The sequence below is a fragment of the Triturus cristatus genome, chromosome 9, assembly GCF_964204655.1.
Source record: "Triturus cristatus chromosome 9, aTriCri1.1, whole genome shotgun sequence".
Lineage (NCBI taxonomy): Eukaryota > Metazoa > Chordata > Amphibia > Caudata > Salamandridae > Triturus > Triturus cristatus.
The window spans coordinates 691,255,036-691,268,725 of NC_140592.1; the positions used below are offsets into that span (position 1 = coordinate 691,255,036).

General features: G+C 41.5%; 1 protein-coding gene across 3 annotated transcripts in view; it reads left to right on the plus strand.

The window, feature by feature from the left end:
- The window catches only part of LOC146798508 (cytochrome P450 2F2-like), a 528,068-nt gene that overhangs the window by 177,994 nt on the left and 336,384 nt on the right, over nucleotides 1-13,690 (plus strand). For all 3 annotated transcript variants that reach the window (XM_085625796.1, XM_085625797.1, XM_085625795.1), the window contains one exon: nucleotides 5,931-6,080. In XM_085625796.1, the coding sequence (XP_085481922.1) occupies nucleotides 5,931-6,080 (150 nt within the window). The remainder of the gene's footprint in view (nucleotides 1-5,930; nucleotides 6,081-13,690) is intronic.

Here is a 13,690-nt window from a genome sequence, read left to right on the forward strand (position 1 = left end):
TTGAATGACTGGCTACTTGAAAAAGGTGTACTTTCTAATGTGCAGTATGGTTTTAGGCCAAAAAGAAGCACCATTGACCAGGGCCTAAATTTGCATTTACTGGTCGAAAAATATACGAGAGCTAGGGAAGGGTCCATGTACCTGGGGTTCATGGACCTCTCGTCAGCCTTCGACCTTGTAAATCGCTCCAAGCTGTGGAATATCTTGCTTGATATAGGACTGGATAGGGCCCTTGTCTGTCTTTTAGCTGATCTTCATTCTGACTTAACTGCTGCGATTAGAGTCACCTCGGAAGGGCGCTGCACTAGCCACTTTAAGTCCGAAAGAGGGGTAAGGCAGGGGTGCATCTTGGCTCCTCTCCTTTTTACGGTCTATATAAACGCATTGGAATCCTCCTTAAAAATAGCTACTCTGGACGTTCCGCGAGTAGGTGAACTGGGAATTCCAGTTCTCCTATACGCGGACGACGCTGTTTTGCTCTCCCGTACTGGAGTGGGCCTTCAACGCTTACTGGATGCATTTGAAGATTTCATGGCTTCCTTGGATTTAATGATTAACGTCAAAAAGTCTCAAATCATGATAATGGGCAAGGCTAAAAACACCAAGTTAATAAAAACATTTACATGCGGGAAACAAGAGCTTTGTAGAGTAACCACTTTCCCCTATCTGGGGATTACCTTTGATGAGAGAGGATCTTGGGGTCCCCAGATAAAAAATAGAAATCTTGCTCTTGCTAGATCTTCCTTTGCACTTCAGAGTTTTATAAAAAAATTGGGGGCTAGGCCAATAGTCACTTTGCTACAACTCTATAAAGCCAAAAGCTTGGCTGTTGCCACATATGGCAGCGCCATTTGGGGCTATTGTTCAACGGACAGTATCCAGATTACCGAAAATAAATTTCTCAGGTCAGTCCTCTCCGTACCCCAGTCAACTCCTACATACATTGTTCATTCTGAACTAGGGTTGGGATACATTTCAGACCTGATTAAAATAGCCCCTGTTTTGGCCTGGCTTAGGATCTGGCTGAATCATGAAATTCCCCTCAATCACACCATTTTAAAAGATTGCTTGCAGTTAGATGGGGTTAGCAAGATTCCATGGCTAGCATATATCAAAGATAGCCTTGGCAAGCTGGGGAGACCAGATCTTTTCTTAGCCCCTTCTAGTATAACTACGAAAGACATAGCTCAAATTAAAGGTATGATGAGAGATATGCTATGCCTAGATAGGGAACAAGTGGAGCTTGGGAAACCAATGGTAAGGTCTAGCCTTATTTTGTGTACCCATGTGGGCCCAGAACCATACTTGACCATTGTTAACCGGCCCTATCACCGCTTCCTCTTAACTCGATTTCGGCTGAATTTGATCCACTTATCTCTGGGCTACTTTCCGAGCTGGAGTTCACCAGATAATGCCCCGCCATGTAAGTGTGATAATTTCTCGACCCAGAACACCTTGCACTTTCTGATGTTCTGTGACCACTTCACGGTCCTAAGAAGGAAATTCTTGAGACCGATTCTTAAAGAGGTGGGGTTCACACAGGTCAAGCCAGCACTACTGTTTCTCCAGCTATTACAAACCCCTAGGATAATGTTTTATGTTGCCAACTTCCTTGTGGGGGCTAGTAGGGCTAATAAAAGGATGGTGTCCGATAACCGGGTGATCACGGATCATTAGAAAGATGAATTGCATATTTCGTATTAGTATTGGTTATTACTTGAATCCTTTTTACATTGATGAGTTTTTTGCAATCGATATGAACAGCTTGTTTTATCCTTACTGACCTCTTTTAAATGTATTTTTAGGTACGGATTTTATAGAAAGTATATATTTTTGTATTCACATGTAAATGGTACTAGTATGTATATATATCATGTTTTATTATGTATTTATTGCATTTGATGATCATGTGTAAAATTTTGTTCCTATGTCTTTTTATGATATTGATTTATCGAAATAAAGTATTATGACTGACTGACTGACTGGCATATGACTGGGTCCAAACTGAGGTATGGTGTGCAAAATAACAATGTGCCGGGGTGTGGCCCGAAACATTACTACTGGCTGAGATTAACTCAAGCATTCCATCTATCACTTCTTTATATACATTAGTGTGTCACCCTAAGTGGGACCGTTATGCCCATGCATAGGTCCTATGCACACTTTGCCACTGGAACCAAGCTATACCCGAATGATGAGCCTGATAAAAGCGAAGCCGGTCTTGGGTTGCTTGTGTTCTGGTTCAGGGAGGAACTGGCCTGGCAGTTTGGCCTGCACTGTTCCTACTGAAGCAGGCTTATGATTGAGTGGCATATGGCTGGGTCCAAACTGAGGTGACATAGTGTGCAAAATAATAATAGACTTGGATGTGGACTGAATAATTACTAGTGGCTGAGATCAGGGCTGGCTTTAGCGCTGGTGGTGTCTGGTGCATCAATCTTTGTGGCCACCCCCTAAGACCTACATCTCCAATGATTCCCTCACTATCAACCTCCAAGAGTGCCCCTCATTTCTCCATTGCCCCTCTCTCAGATGCATTTCATTTGTTTTATAGCACTACTTATACCAGTATAGGGTGGCAAAGCACTTTTCATCAGAAACACATTAAACAGAGCCAATCAATCATACTTTTGTATTGAGTGTATTCAATAATTAACCACCCCGGATGCCTCACCAACTCCATTGCCCCTCCCACAGAATCTCTGATGACCTTTCAAACTACTTAAACAGCAAAATTAAGACAATCTACAATAACTTCAAAAAACAACTGAACCCTGAGGGCACCATCAGCAAACTGCACAGCTACCACTAAGACAGACACCTAACCAACTGGAGAACACTCTGAGGAAGACACCACCTCACTCATGAAGACCATCCACTTCGGGGCCCCCCACAGACCCATTTTCAAACCATATTTACAACCTAGGAGGACCCATGATCAGCAAATTCTTCACTTACATCATCAGCTCCTCCATTGAGTCCACAACTGTCCCGAGTAGTGGAAGCATGCTGCAGTTATAGCCCTCCTTAAAAAACCATTGGCGGACCCCAACAAACTGAGCAACTTCTGACCCATCCTTCTACAACCATACACAGCAAAGGTGATAGAGAAAGCAATCAACCAACAACTGACCAACCATTTGAAACTCCACAATCTTCCTGACCACTCCCAATCTGGCTTTTGTAGCAATCACAGTGTGGAGATAGCACAAAGCACCACAGATGACATCTGCACCCTTTTAGACTGAGCAGAAACCGATGCCCTCGTATTGTTGGACCTCTCAGCAGCATTCAACCTCATGTCACACTCCAGCCTCATCAAAAGATTTCACGCTACATGCATCCAAGCTCTATCCGTCAAATTGATATGCTCCTTCCTCACAAGGGGAATACAGTCAGTCAGACTCCTCCCTACACGCCAGAGCCCAAGAACCTGATCTGTGCAGTCCCTCAAGGGTCATCCCTCAGCCACGCCCTGTTCAACATTTATATGACACCATTCTCACACATCATCAGATCTCATTGCATCTCCATCATCTCCGATGATGATAACACCCAGTTCATCCTCTCAATATCTTCCACAACCAGATCAAACTTCACCAAATGCATGATTCTCATAGCAAAATGGACGAGAACCAACTGTCTGAGACTCAATGCAGCCAAGACAGAAATGCTGATCTTCGGGAACAAGAGCTCCCCCTGGGATACCACCTAGAGGCCATCAGAGCAGGGAACAGACTTTACAGGGAAGTTTTTACCCAAAAGGCAATTACAGTTATCTTTTACATTGCAATTACTTTTACCATCTTAGTCTTTAGCACACAAGTCTTTACAATGCATATATGTTTGTATTGGTGAGTAGTAGTTTATATATTTGTAAGTGTCATTAAATAAGGGGGCTGGGGATCCCCCCCAAAATATACAATTTAAAAAGAGTAGTTAACCTATAATTGACATAAATGTCATTTTGTTTATATATATATATATTTTGTTTACAATAACGTATTAAGATTTATTATGTAATTTTTTAACAGTAGGAGGCAGTGCTAGACTCTGACTGGACATTTCTGTAACAGTAAGCATGGTAAAAGTATACATGGTAATGAATTGCGTGGTAAAGGTATTTCACATGTGAGTGAATGTAAATGTGTGATAGTGGAATGCGCTGTAAACTCTGTATTATAAAAATGTGTGTGGTAAAGCAATGCGTGGTAATGTCATACAGCCCTTCAGAGCTCGGTCCGACACCATTGCCCTTAAAGCTCACCCATAACCTGGGAATCATTTTAGATGACAATCTCAACATGTTCGCACAGGTGAACACAGTTAGCTCCTCCTGCGTCCACATACTAATCATCCTCAAAAAAATCTTCAGATGGATTTCCAAGAGCACCAGACGTACCATCACTCAAGCCCTAGTCACTAGCAGACTTGACTACGGCAGTGCACTCTATACCGGAATTCCCAACGACCTCCTCCACCAACTTCAGACCATCCAGACCGCAGTTACTAGACCTGTATTTCCCACATGGCACTCACATTATGCATCACCTCAGAGATCTCCAATGGCTCACGATACACAAACACTGCTGATTTAAACTCCTCACAAACACATACTGGGCACTGCACAACATTGGCCAGCCTTTCTCAACCGCCGCCTCCCCTTCCACCAGATCATCTACGCTCTGCCTCACTCTCTCTCACACACCCCTTACATCCACAAAAGCAGAACAGGAGGCATAGCCGTCTCCTACCGCTCATCCAAAACTTGGAACAACCTCCCTCTACACATTTGAGCCTTCTCCTCACTTTTGCAATTCAGCAAGAAGCTGATGACCGGGCTCTTTAACGTTCACCTAGCAGATGACCTTCACACCTTCTCCAGCACTGGGATACTACTCAGGTGAAATTTGTGATTTACAAATCCAGATAACATAACAGTGTTTAGGAAATGTTACATAAGAGAGGGATGGCTATAAGGTATAGGAGTCACATGTCATTAATACTTGTAGGTAGTATATTTCAACGAAGCTTGGTCTAGAGGAGGACAAACTCAGGATTTGAAACATAATACTGTGGGTGGCTTTACTAATAGAAATGTATTTCTATCTCAACTAACCCTTTTTAAGCAACATTAGGATAATAAACGACTGGGGGAAAACTAACATTCTAACCTATACAGTGCAGTTTGCATGCAACTCTTTGACAGTGTTTAGCTCAATGTGCTTTTAGGATTGTAACTGATGAACTGCAAGTAACAAAAAGATCTCTCTGTGACAAAAGCAGTAAGTCACTGAGCTAGCAACATAAAATACAGTCTGTGATCTGCGTGGTACACCTTCCTTGCAGCAGGCATATTAACCCTCTGCGCTTCTTTAAAATGAGTCAAAACTGCCATTTGACAAAACTCTGATTTGTCTCCAACAGGTACATTAATTATCAGAGTCATTTTGCCTTTTTTGTTGTTTCCTGAAATTGCTGGCCACACAAGGAACTCTACAGCCGTTGCTTTTAAACTCATAAGATATTAAAAAACACAACGCCCACCCTGAGCTTGGTGCCCAGTCCGGTGGCCCCGGTCACACCTCCCTAAAGCTGGCTCTGGCTGAGATTAAGTCAAGCATTGCATCCCTCACTGTTTTGTATACATCTGTATTATTTAGAATGCAGTCACTATCACTGTTTTTCCATATGCCTGTCTGCCATGCAAGGAGCTTCTGCTGACGTGGAAGGCTTGTAGACTGCATGCCAAACTAAAAATTATCCTCTTTATCTTTGCCACCTTTCTGAGCTGTATATGTTACTTGAATTACTGTTAGCATGAGAAGAAAGTGGTCAGAGTTCATTAAGGTGTAACTGTTATAACTTTTTAAACTTTTTGATAATTTGTAATTAAATAAACAACTAACTTCCCGTTTTCCATCTTCAAGGAATTGCCTTCAGCCAGGGACAGAAGTGGAAGGAGCTTCGCCAATTTTCTATCCATGCCTTGACAACCTTTGGAATGGGAAAGAGGAGTTTGGAGGAGAAAATCCAGGAGGAAGTTTCCTACTTGATCAAAACGTTTAAAGAGATGAAATGTTAGTATCTGTGGGTCAAAAAGAAAAGACAGAAATGGGCCCTGTGGTTCCCAGACATTGGGGGATTTGCTTTAGAAGGCTGAAAGTGTGTATTTCCAGATAACATTTAATTCAGGATTGTATATATCTGTTGACAAGTCATGGTATACTGAAAAAAAAGATGATGGGCAGTCTTTGGTGGGTTCTCTCCATAAATATGTTAGTTCACCTGTAGTTAACATAGCTGCTACCAGTAAGCAGTGATAGATACATGCAAATTACGTTATTCAAAATCCAGTGTATAAGATGTTTGTTTAACTTGCTCATCAAGGGTGTTCTTGCACCTTACCATGTTCAGGATTACAACTACCACTATATTGTCAATGTAGGAACATGTGGATTTAATAGTTTTACCCACACATTTATATACCTTGATGATATGAAGTTAAGAAGCGTAAACCCTTACGGATGTATGTCGTTACAACGCACACTTTTACAACGCATGCACTTACAACGCATTTTTTACAACGCAAAATCCATTACAATGCACTACACTTACAACGCATGACACTACAACGCATTTTTAAAAACTACCTTTACAACGCATACCATTACAACGCATAATATTAAATTGCATTTAAGGTAAGTATTAGATAGTATAGGGGTAAAAATTACTATTCTAACTCCAGGGGGTGCAACAGTAGGGTAAGTGTTGGATAGTATAGGGGTAAAAATTACTATTCTAACTCCAGGGGGTGCAACAGTAGAGTAAGTGTTGGATAGTATAGGGGTAAAAATTACTATTCTAACTCCAGGGGGTGCAACAGTAGGGTAAGTGTTGGATAGTATAGGGGTAAAAATTACTATTCTAACTCCAGGGGGTGCAACAGTAGGGTAAGTGTTGGATAGTATAGGGGTAAAAATTACTATTCTAACTCCAGGGGGTGCAACAGTAGGGTAAGTGTTGGATAGTATAGGGGTAAAAATTACTATTCTAACTCCAGGGGGTGCAACAGTAGGGTAAGTGTTGGATAGTATAGGTGTAAAAATTACTATTCTAACTCCAGGGGGTGCAACAGTAGGGTAAGTGTTGGATAGTATAGGGGTAAAAATTACTATTCTAACTCCAGGGGGTGCAACAGTAGGGTAAGTGTTGGATAGTATAGGGGTAAAAATTACTATTCTAACTCCAGGGGGTGCAACAGTAGGGTAAGTGTTGGATAGTATAGGGGTAAAAATTACTATTCTAACTCCAGGGGGTGCAACAGTAGGGTAAGTGTTGGATAGTATAGGGGTAAAAATTACTATTCTAACTCCAGGGGGTGCAACAGTAGGGTAAGTGTTGGATAGTATAGGGGTAAAAATTACTATTCTAACTCCAGGGGGTGCAACAGTAGGGTAAGTGTTGGATAGTATAGGGGTAAAAATTGCTATTCTAACTCCAGGGGGTGCAACAGTAGGGTAAGTGTTGGATAGTGTAGTGTAATATTATGCGTTGTAATGGTAGGCGTTGTAATGGAATGCGTTGTAAAGGTAGTTTTTAAAAATGCGTTGTAGTGTCATGCGTTGTAAGTGTAGTGCGTTGTAATGGATTTTGCGTTGTAAAAAATGCGTTGTAAGTGTAGTGCGTTGTAAAAGTTGCGTTGTAAAGGTTGTTCCCCACCCTTACTAGTCTATAAATAACTTGACTATATAGTGGGACTTATCCTGACTCAATATAGGTTAATATTTTGCCGCTTGATTATTGTCACATGAAACCGCATCAAGCAAAGCTACAACTTGACAAACCTGGGAGAAAATCCAGCTGTTTAGTTATTGAGAGGCTGTGAAGTGACCTCTGAGTAGCATCAATGCTAAATAAAAGCATAAATATAATAAAATAAGATGGGCGTGTCATGGTGGTTGAAATAGATCACCGGGAGGTGGACATTATTGGCTTGTTACCCCTAGTAAGAGCAGAGGTGGCACGATCCATTATTTCCCAGGAAAATTTGAATGCAAGCAAAATTATAATACTTCATTCTTCTGTGGCTTAGCTCTAAGGCACTGGAGCTTTCGCTGCCCATACTTCCTGACACTAAACAACTGAAGTTAGTGTAACATTTGCTGCGCCACAGTAGCCTCCTATTAGTCTTTCTAGTCGTGAACTCCTCTCGTTGTTATTGATCCTCTAAAGCTAACAGTTTATAAATACCTCCAAAGCTGAATCTAAATCTTTCCCACAAGGACAGATTCCAGTTTCGCCTCTATGTGACATCATTGTGTCTTTCACTTAAATGGATATGTTTCTATATTAGCCACTTAAAATTTTCACACAGTAGTCGTATTGGAAAGATAGATGTATGGCAAGCCACAATTAAGGTCAAGAAAGCCGCAGTTCTCCCAAGAAACACAAACCTATTTCAGTGCTGTTAGTTAATGTAGCATCCTCCCCAGCCTGGGTACCCGCCATGACTACACCACACACAAAACTTAGAATTACACGTCTTTATTTGTGTACGTTCAACTGCGAACTCAACATTCTAAACCTGTATTTACTTCATTACGCTTTAACCCTTACGTCATGATTCTGTGGATTCTATCAGAAGCCAATAGGGTTCTCCCATTACTAACTCACACAACACTACATTTTTACAAATAAATACACAATCATAGCTCTTCAATGAATCTTCGCTGTGCTTTGACCCTTGGTCTTGACCGTGTCTTCAGAAACTGGAGACAGGCAATAGAAGTGTACGTAATCAGTTTTTGTAATGCAGGAACAACAGCAGTCAGGGTTTCACTTGTCCTTTCGGACCCAGTCTCTACATTGACATCAGTGCCTGATGAATGATGAGCCAATGTAGGAAAACAAGGAATTTCGCTTAATAGACTTTTCCAGGACGCTGGGCAGTCACCTTGTGTCTTTTGGTGTTTATCACATAAAATGGCTCAGCATTGAAGGGAGCATCAGATTGGTATTTTCTAAACTGACAGACAAACACTTGATCTCCTTTACTGAAAGTAACACATTTTGCATGTTGGCACTTGTCAGCATAGGCCTTTATTTTCCTTTTACAATCCAATTCTATTATATGGGTTTCTTCCTCAGTAATTTATCTTCTATTGGTCCATTGAGACACCTTGGTTGTCATGGGTCTCCCGAACATCAAGGTTGCAGGGCTTTCACCTGCGGTCGAGTAAGGGGTCCAAAAGTAAGCTTGAAGAGTAGAATTCAAGATTGTTTTAAGGTCGAGCTTTTCCAAAACAGCATTCTGAACAGCTTTATTCAGAGTACTTATGAAACATTTGTGAAGGCTATTGGCCTGTAGCCAAAGAGATTTGCTCTTCTGATGCTTCACATCAAGATGACTGAGAATGTCTCTGAATTCTGGACTGTTGAAAGGTGGTCAGTTGTCAGATTTTAAGATGACAGAAACACTCCATGTCTCAAAGATGCCGTCTAATCACTTGATGATTCTTTCCTGAGTTATGGAATAGAGATCTTCGCACTGAAAAACAGGAGTATTCATCAACAATCACCATCAGGTAATGTCCATCGTCAAGAGGACCGAAGAAGTCAATGGCAATTCTTTCCCATACATGCTTTGACAACTATGGCATGTTTAAGGTGTATTGAGTGGTTTTCGATGAAAGGCAGTTGAATCGATGACAGGCTTTCCATTCTCATTTAACTCTTTCATCAAGATGAGAAAACCAGACTTCGTCTCGGAGACCTCGTTTTATGGCAATGATTCCATGATGGCCTTCATGGACCACTTTAGTTATCTATTGTTACAGACTCTCCAGAATACCAATTCTCATACCTCTCAGGATAATGCCTTCTTGAGTAACGGACAGTTCATCCTTGACATTTGTAAACTTCTGGTACTCACTTTCACTGGTAAGAGGCCAAGTGCACTGGTTCCAAGACTCATGTGTGATAATGTCTTTTAGTTTTAACATGTCACTATCTTGACTCATGGCAGTGACAAGTTGGTTCTAGCAAATGGCAGCTGGTGTGCTTGATTTTCACAATGACATTTATTTAGGCTTCAGCTGTCTTGGAAGGGGTACCATGGCAATGTAGAGGCACTCTTGAGACGTACTCTGCAGGGTTTTGATCTTTTCATGGATGGTGCACGATTGTGTAGTTGTATTCTTGTACTCGTGGACCCCATCTTTCAATGCAATGTGGCATCTTTGACTTTGGATTGCCAAAGATAGTCAACAATGCTTGATGATCCATCACGAGCATGAAAGGCTTTCCACATATGAATACGTGGAAATGTTCACAAGCCCACACCGCTAGCTGCTTATTTTGTAGGTTGTGAATAAGCATGTTCAGTTTGGGTCACATTTCTGCTTGCATATGCCAGAGTGTCTTCTAGCATTTGGGTGCCCACTGTGCAAGGATTGTGGCTAACCAGACGGGGATAGCATCAACAAGAACCTTGGTATGAAGCTTTGCATCACAGTATGTCATTTCAGTAGCGTTCTCAATAGCATGTTTGATTTTTTTGAAGCTTTGCTCTCATTCATGTGACAAATGTAATGGAACATTCTTTTTTGTCAAGTCTCTTAATGGAGCTATTATAATGGCAAAGTTTTGTATCTAGAACAGTAGCTTACCATGCCAAGGAATGAACGGAACATGTAAATATCTTGTGGGGGAATGGCAGTTGACAACGCCTGCACTCTAGCTGGATTGGGTGTCATACTTCCATCAGAAAAGATATGGCCAAATCATTTTAGCTTTGTCTTATGGAACTCACATTTCTCAGCATTCAAAGTTAAACCTGCACCAGTGAGCAAACCGCCCACTTGCGTGAGAGCTTTATTGTACTCTTTCTGTGTTCCTCCAAACACCAATATGTCATCACTATAATTGAAAGCATTCATGACAGGGTGTATGATAGCTGAATAACATCTTGAAAAAGCTCTGAAACTGAAACTTAGGACCTGATTTAGATCTCATCAGATGTGTTTGCTTTGTTTACCCTGAGTTGGCAGGGTAAGCCCAGATGTGAGTCCCTTGCTCACTTTGCCACTGGATTTAAGCTAGCCTGGCTAATGAGGAGTGTTCCTCCGAAACCGGTCCCAGGGTCAAAACTGATTTGCATATGGCTGGGTCTGAACTGGAGTGGCAAAGTGAGCTAAAGAACAATGATGGATTCAACCCAGATCTAATAGTGACGGGGTTGAGTGCCTGTAAAGTTTCAGTGCTACGTCCATCATCTCCTTGTGTTTGCTTTTTTCGCCCTAAGTTGGCAGGTTATGGCCAGATGTGGATTTGGCTAGCCTGGCTGATGAGGGTTGGTACCCCGAAACCGGTCCTAGGATGCTTGTTTCCGGTCCAGGGAAGACCTGGCTTGACAGTTCCGGATGGAATATTCCCTTGAAGAACAGGGTCAAGACCTATTTGCATGATGCTTGGTCTGAACTGGGGTAGCGAAGTGAGCTCAAGAATGTTTATGGATTCAACCCAGATATGATAGTGACAGGGTGTGAGTGTCTGAAAAGTTTCAGTACTCTCTCCATCATCTCCTTTTGTTTGCTTTGTTCACCCTACATTTGCAGGGTATGCCCAGACAAGGGTCCCTTGCTCACTTTGCCACTGGACGCAAGCTTGCCTGGCTGATAAGGGGTGTTACCCCGAAACCGGTCCCAGGATGCTTGTTTCTGGTCCAGGGAAGACCTGGCTTGGCAGTTCGGGCTGGACCATTCCCATGAGGTACGGGGTCAAGTCTGAGTTGCATATGGCTGGGTCTGAACTGGGGTGGGGAAATGAGCTAAAGAACGATGATGGATTCAACTCAGATCTAATAGTGACTGGGGGTGAGTGTCTGAAAAGTTTTAGCGCTTTGTCAATCATCTCCTTGTGTTTGCTTGGATCTAAATCAGACCCATCGTCTTTTATAATGGAACAGACCAATATGTGTATAAAAGGTTGTAATGTACCTGCAATTCTCCTCGAGTTCCAAACGATGATATCCTTTATTCAAATCATGTTGAGAAAAGACCTTTCCAACATTCAATTGTGTTATTATGTCGGTAATGTGCAAAGCTGGATGTTGTTCTCTCTCAGAGCTCCTTCACTGTCCTTTTTGGGTACCACCCCTATGAAGGAAATGGCCCGCTTCGGGTCACCCTGGTCACTTAGACCACCTCTATGCCTTCTGTACAAATGAAGAGTCGGTCAGACAGTGGAGAATACAAACCAATAATTGTTTATTTCAGATACACTCAGACTTGAGCCTAGTCTGCCCAATCACTAGGAGTGCTGCAGAGGGACTGAAATCAACAAGCATAAGGATACATTATGTACGTATCATAACAGGGTTAGAACACGCCCATAGTGGAATTTTCCAAGCAGATGCAGCTGGACAGTGAAAAAATAAGTTTCAGTTCTCATATCTCACACCTCCCAGTTACTTCCCAAGGTCATTTCACCCTGCTCCCTCCACCAGACAAGTTGGAGAGGGCCTTTATCTAGAGAGAAAGGTGTGTGCTAATAAGAACAGACTATTCATTAGTGAAGCAAAACCTAACATTGCATAAACAAAACATAATGGAGGCCCTTTCTCGGAACCAGCAAGGAATTAGTTCTGATCATGGTTCAAGATGGCACCTAAATAGAAAATAGTGCCGCAAATGCTAACTTACATAAAGCAAATACACAAACATGAATATTTCTAATCCAACACCTATGGTAGAAACCCATGGCATTGGACCAGTGGATTGATAGACAAACCAAGGCTCCAATAGGACTAAACCACCGGAAGGAACTGCTAGTACACCTATAAGAGATCAAGTAGGACAATTTTGAGGCAATACTATAGACCACGATAAATTAGATACTCACTAGTTTGAATAATATTCTTTTTATTAATATGAAGGACCAAAGGCGACCGTTAAAATAGTATGAATATATTAGGTTGTATGAAGGATAGTATCATAAGGGATGTGTTAGATAAGAACTATGACGTTCACTAAAAGCAGCATGATGTACCATTACATGAGATCAATGAACTAATAAATCTGGTTGTATTTAGATATTTATTTGTGACTAATTGCATAATTTGTCACGTCCCCTTATAGGAATCACAAGCCCATACAGGGTTGTATAAACCTTAACCCCTGGGTTCGGATGTATAAAGGAAAAGAGCCCATACAGGGCATAATGATGGATATTGATTCGATTTTATTTCCTGAATTAGGTATTTATAATAATGCATGTAGGAAGACTGATTATAATAAGAATGAATGAAATGTTCCAGTGTATGATGTACAAGCTCATACAGGACAAAACATTTTTTAATCCCTGGGAATAGTAGTATGAAGCAAAAGAGCCTATACAGGGCATAATAATGTGGGTGGATCCTATCATTTTTGCCTAAATTTCGTACGTTCAACAATATATGTGGTAAGATTCATTGTAACTTGAATACATCCAAATGTTACATGATGGCCGTGCTGCGAAAATCTTGTGAGTATTGAGAACAGCGAGTTTTTCATTTATGTTAATTGATTTTGTGAACATCCAATGAATGAATGTTATTTATGGATTTCACAAACCGGCGCCCGCTATCATTAAGAAAGGCGGTTGCCGAAACGAGTCTGTGTGTGTACTTTTTACCCCAATAAAATTG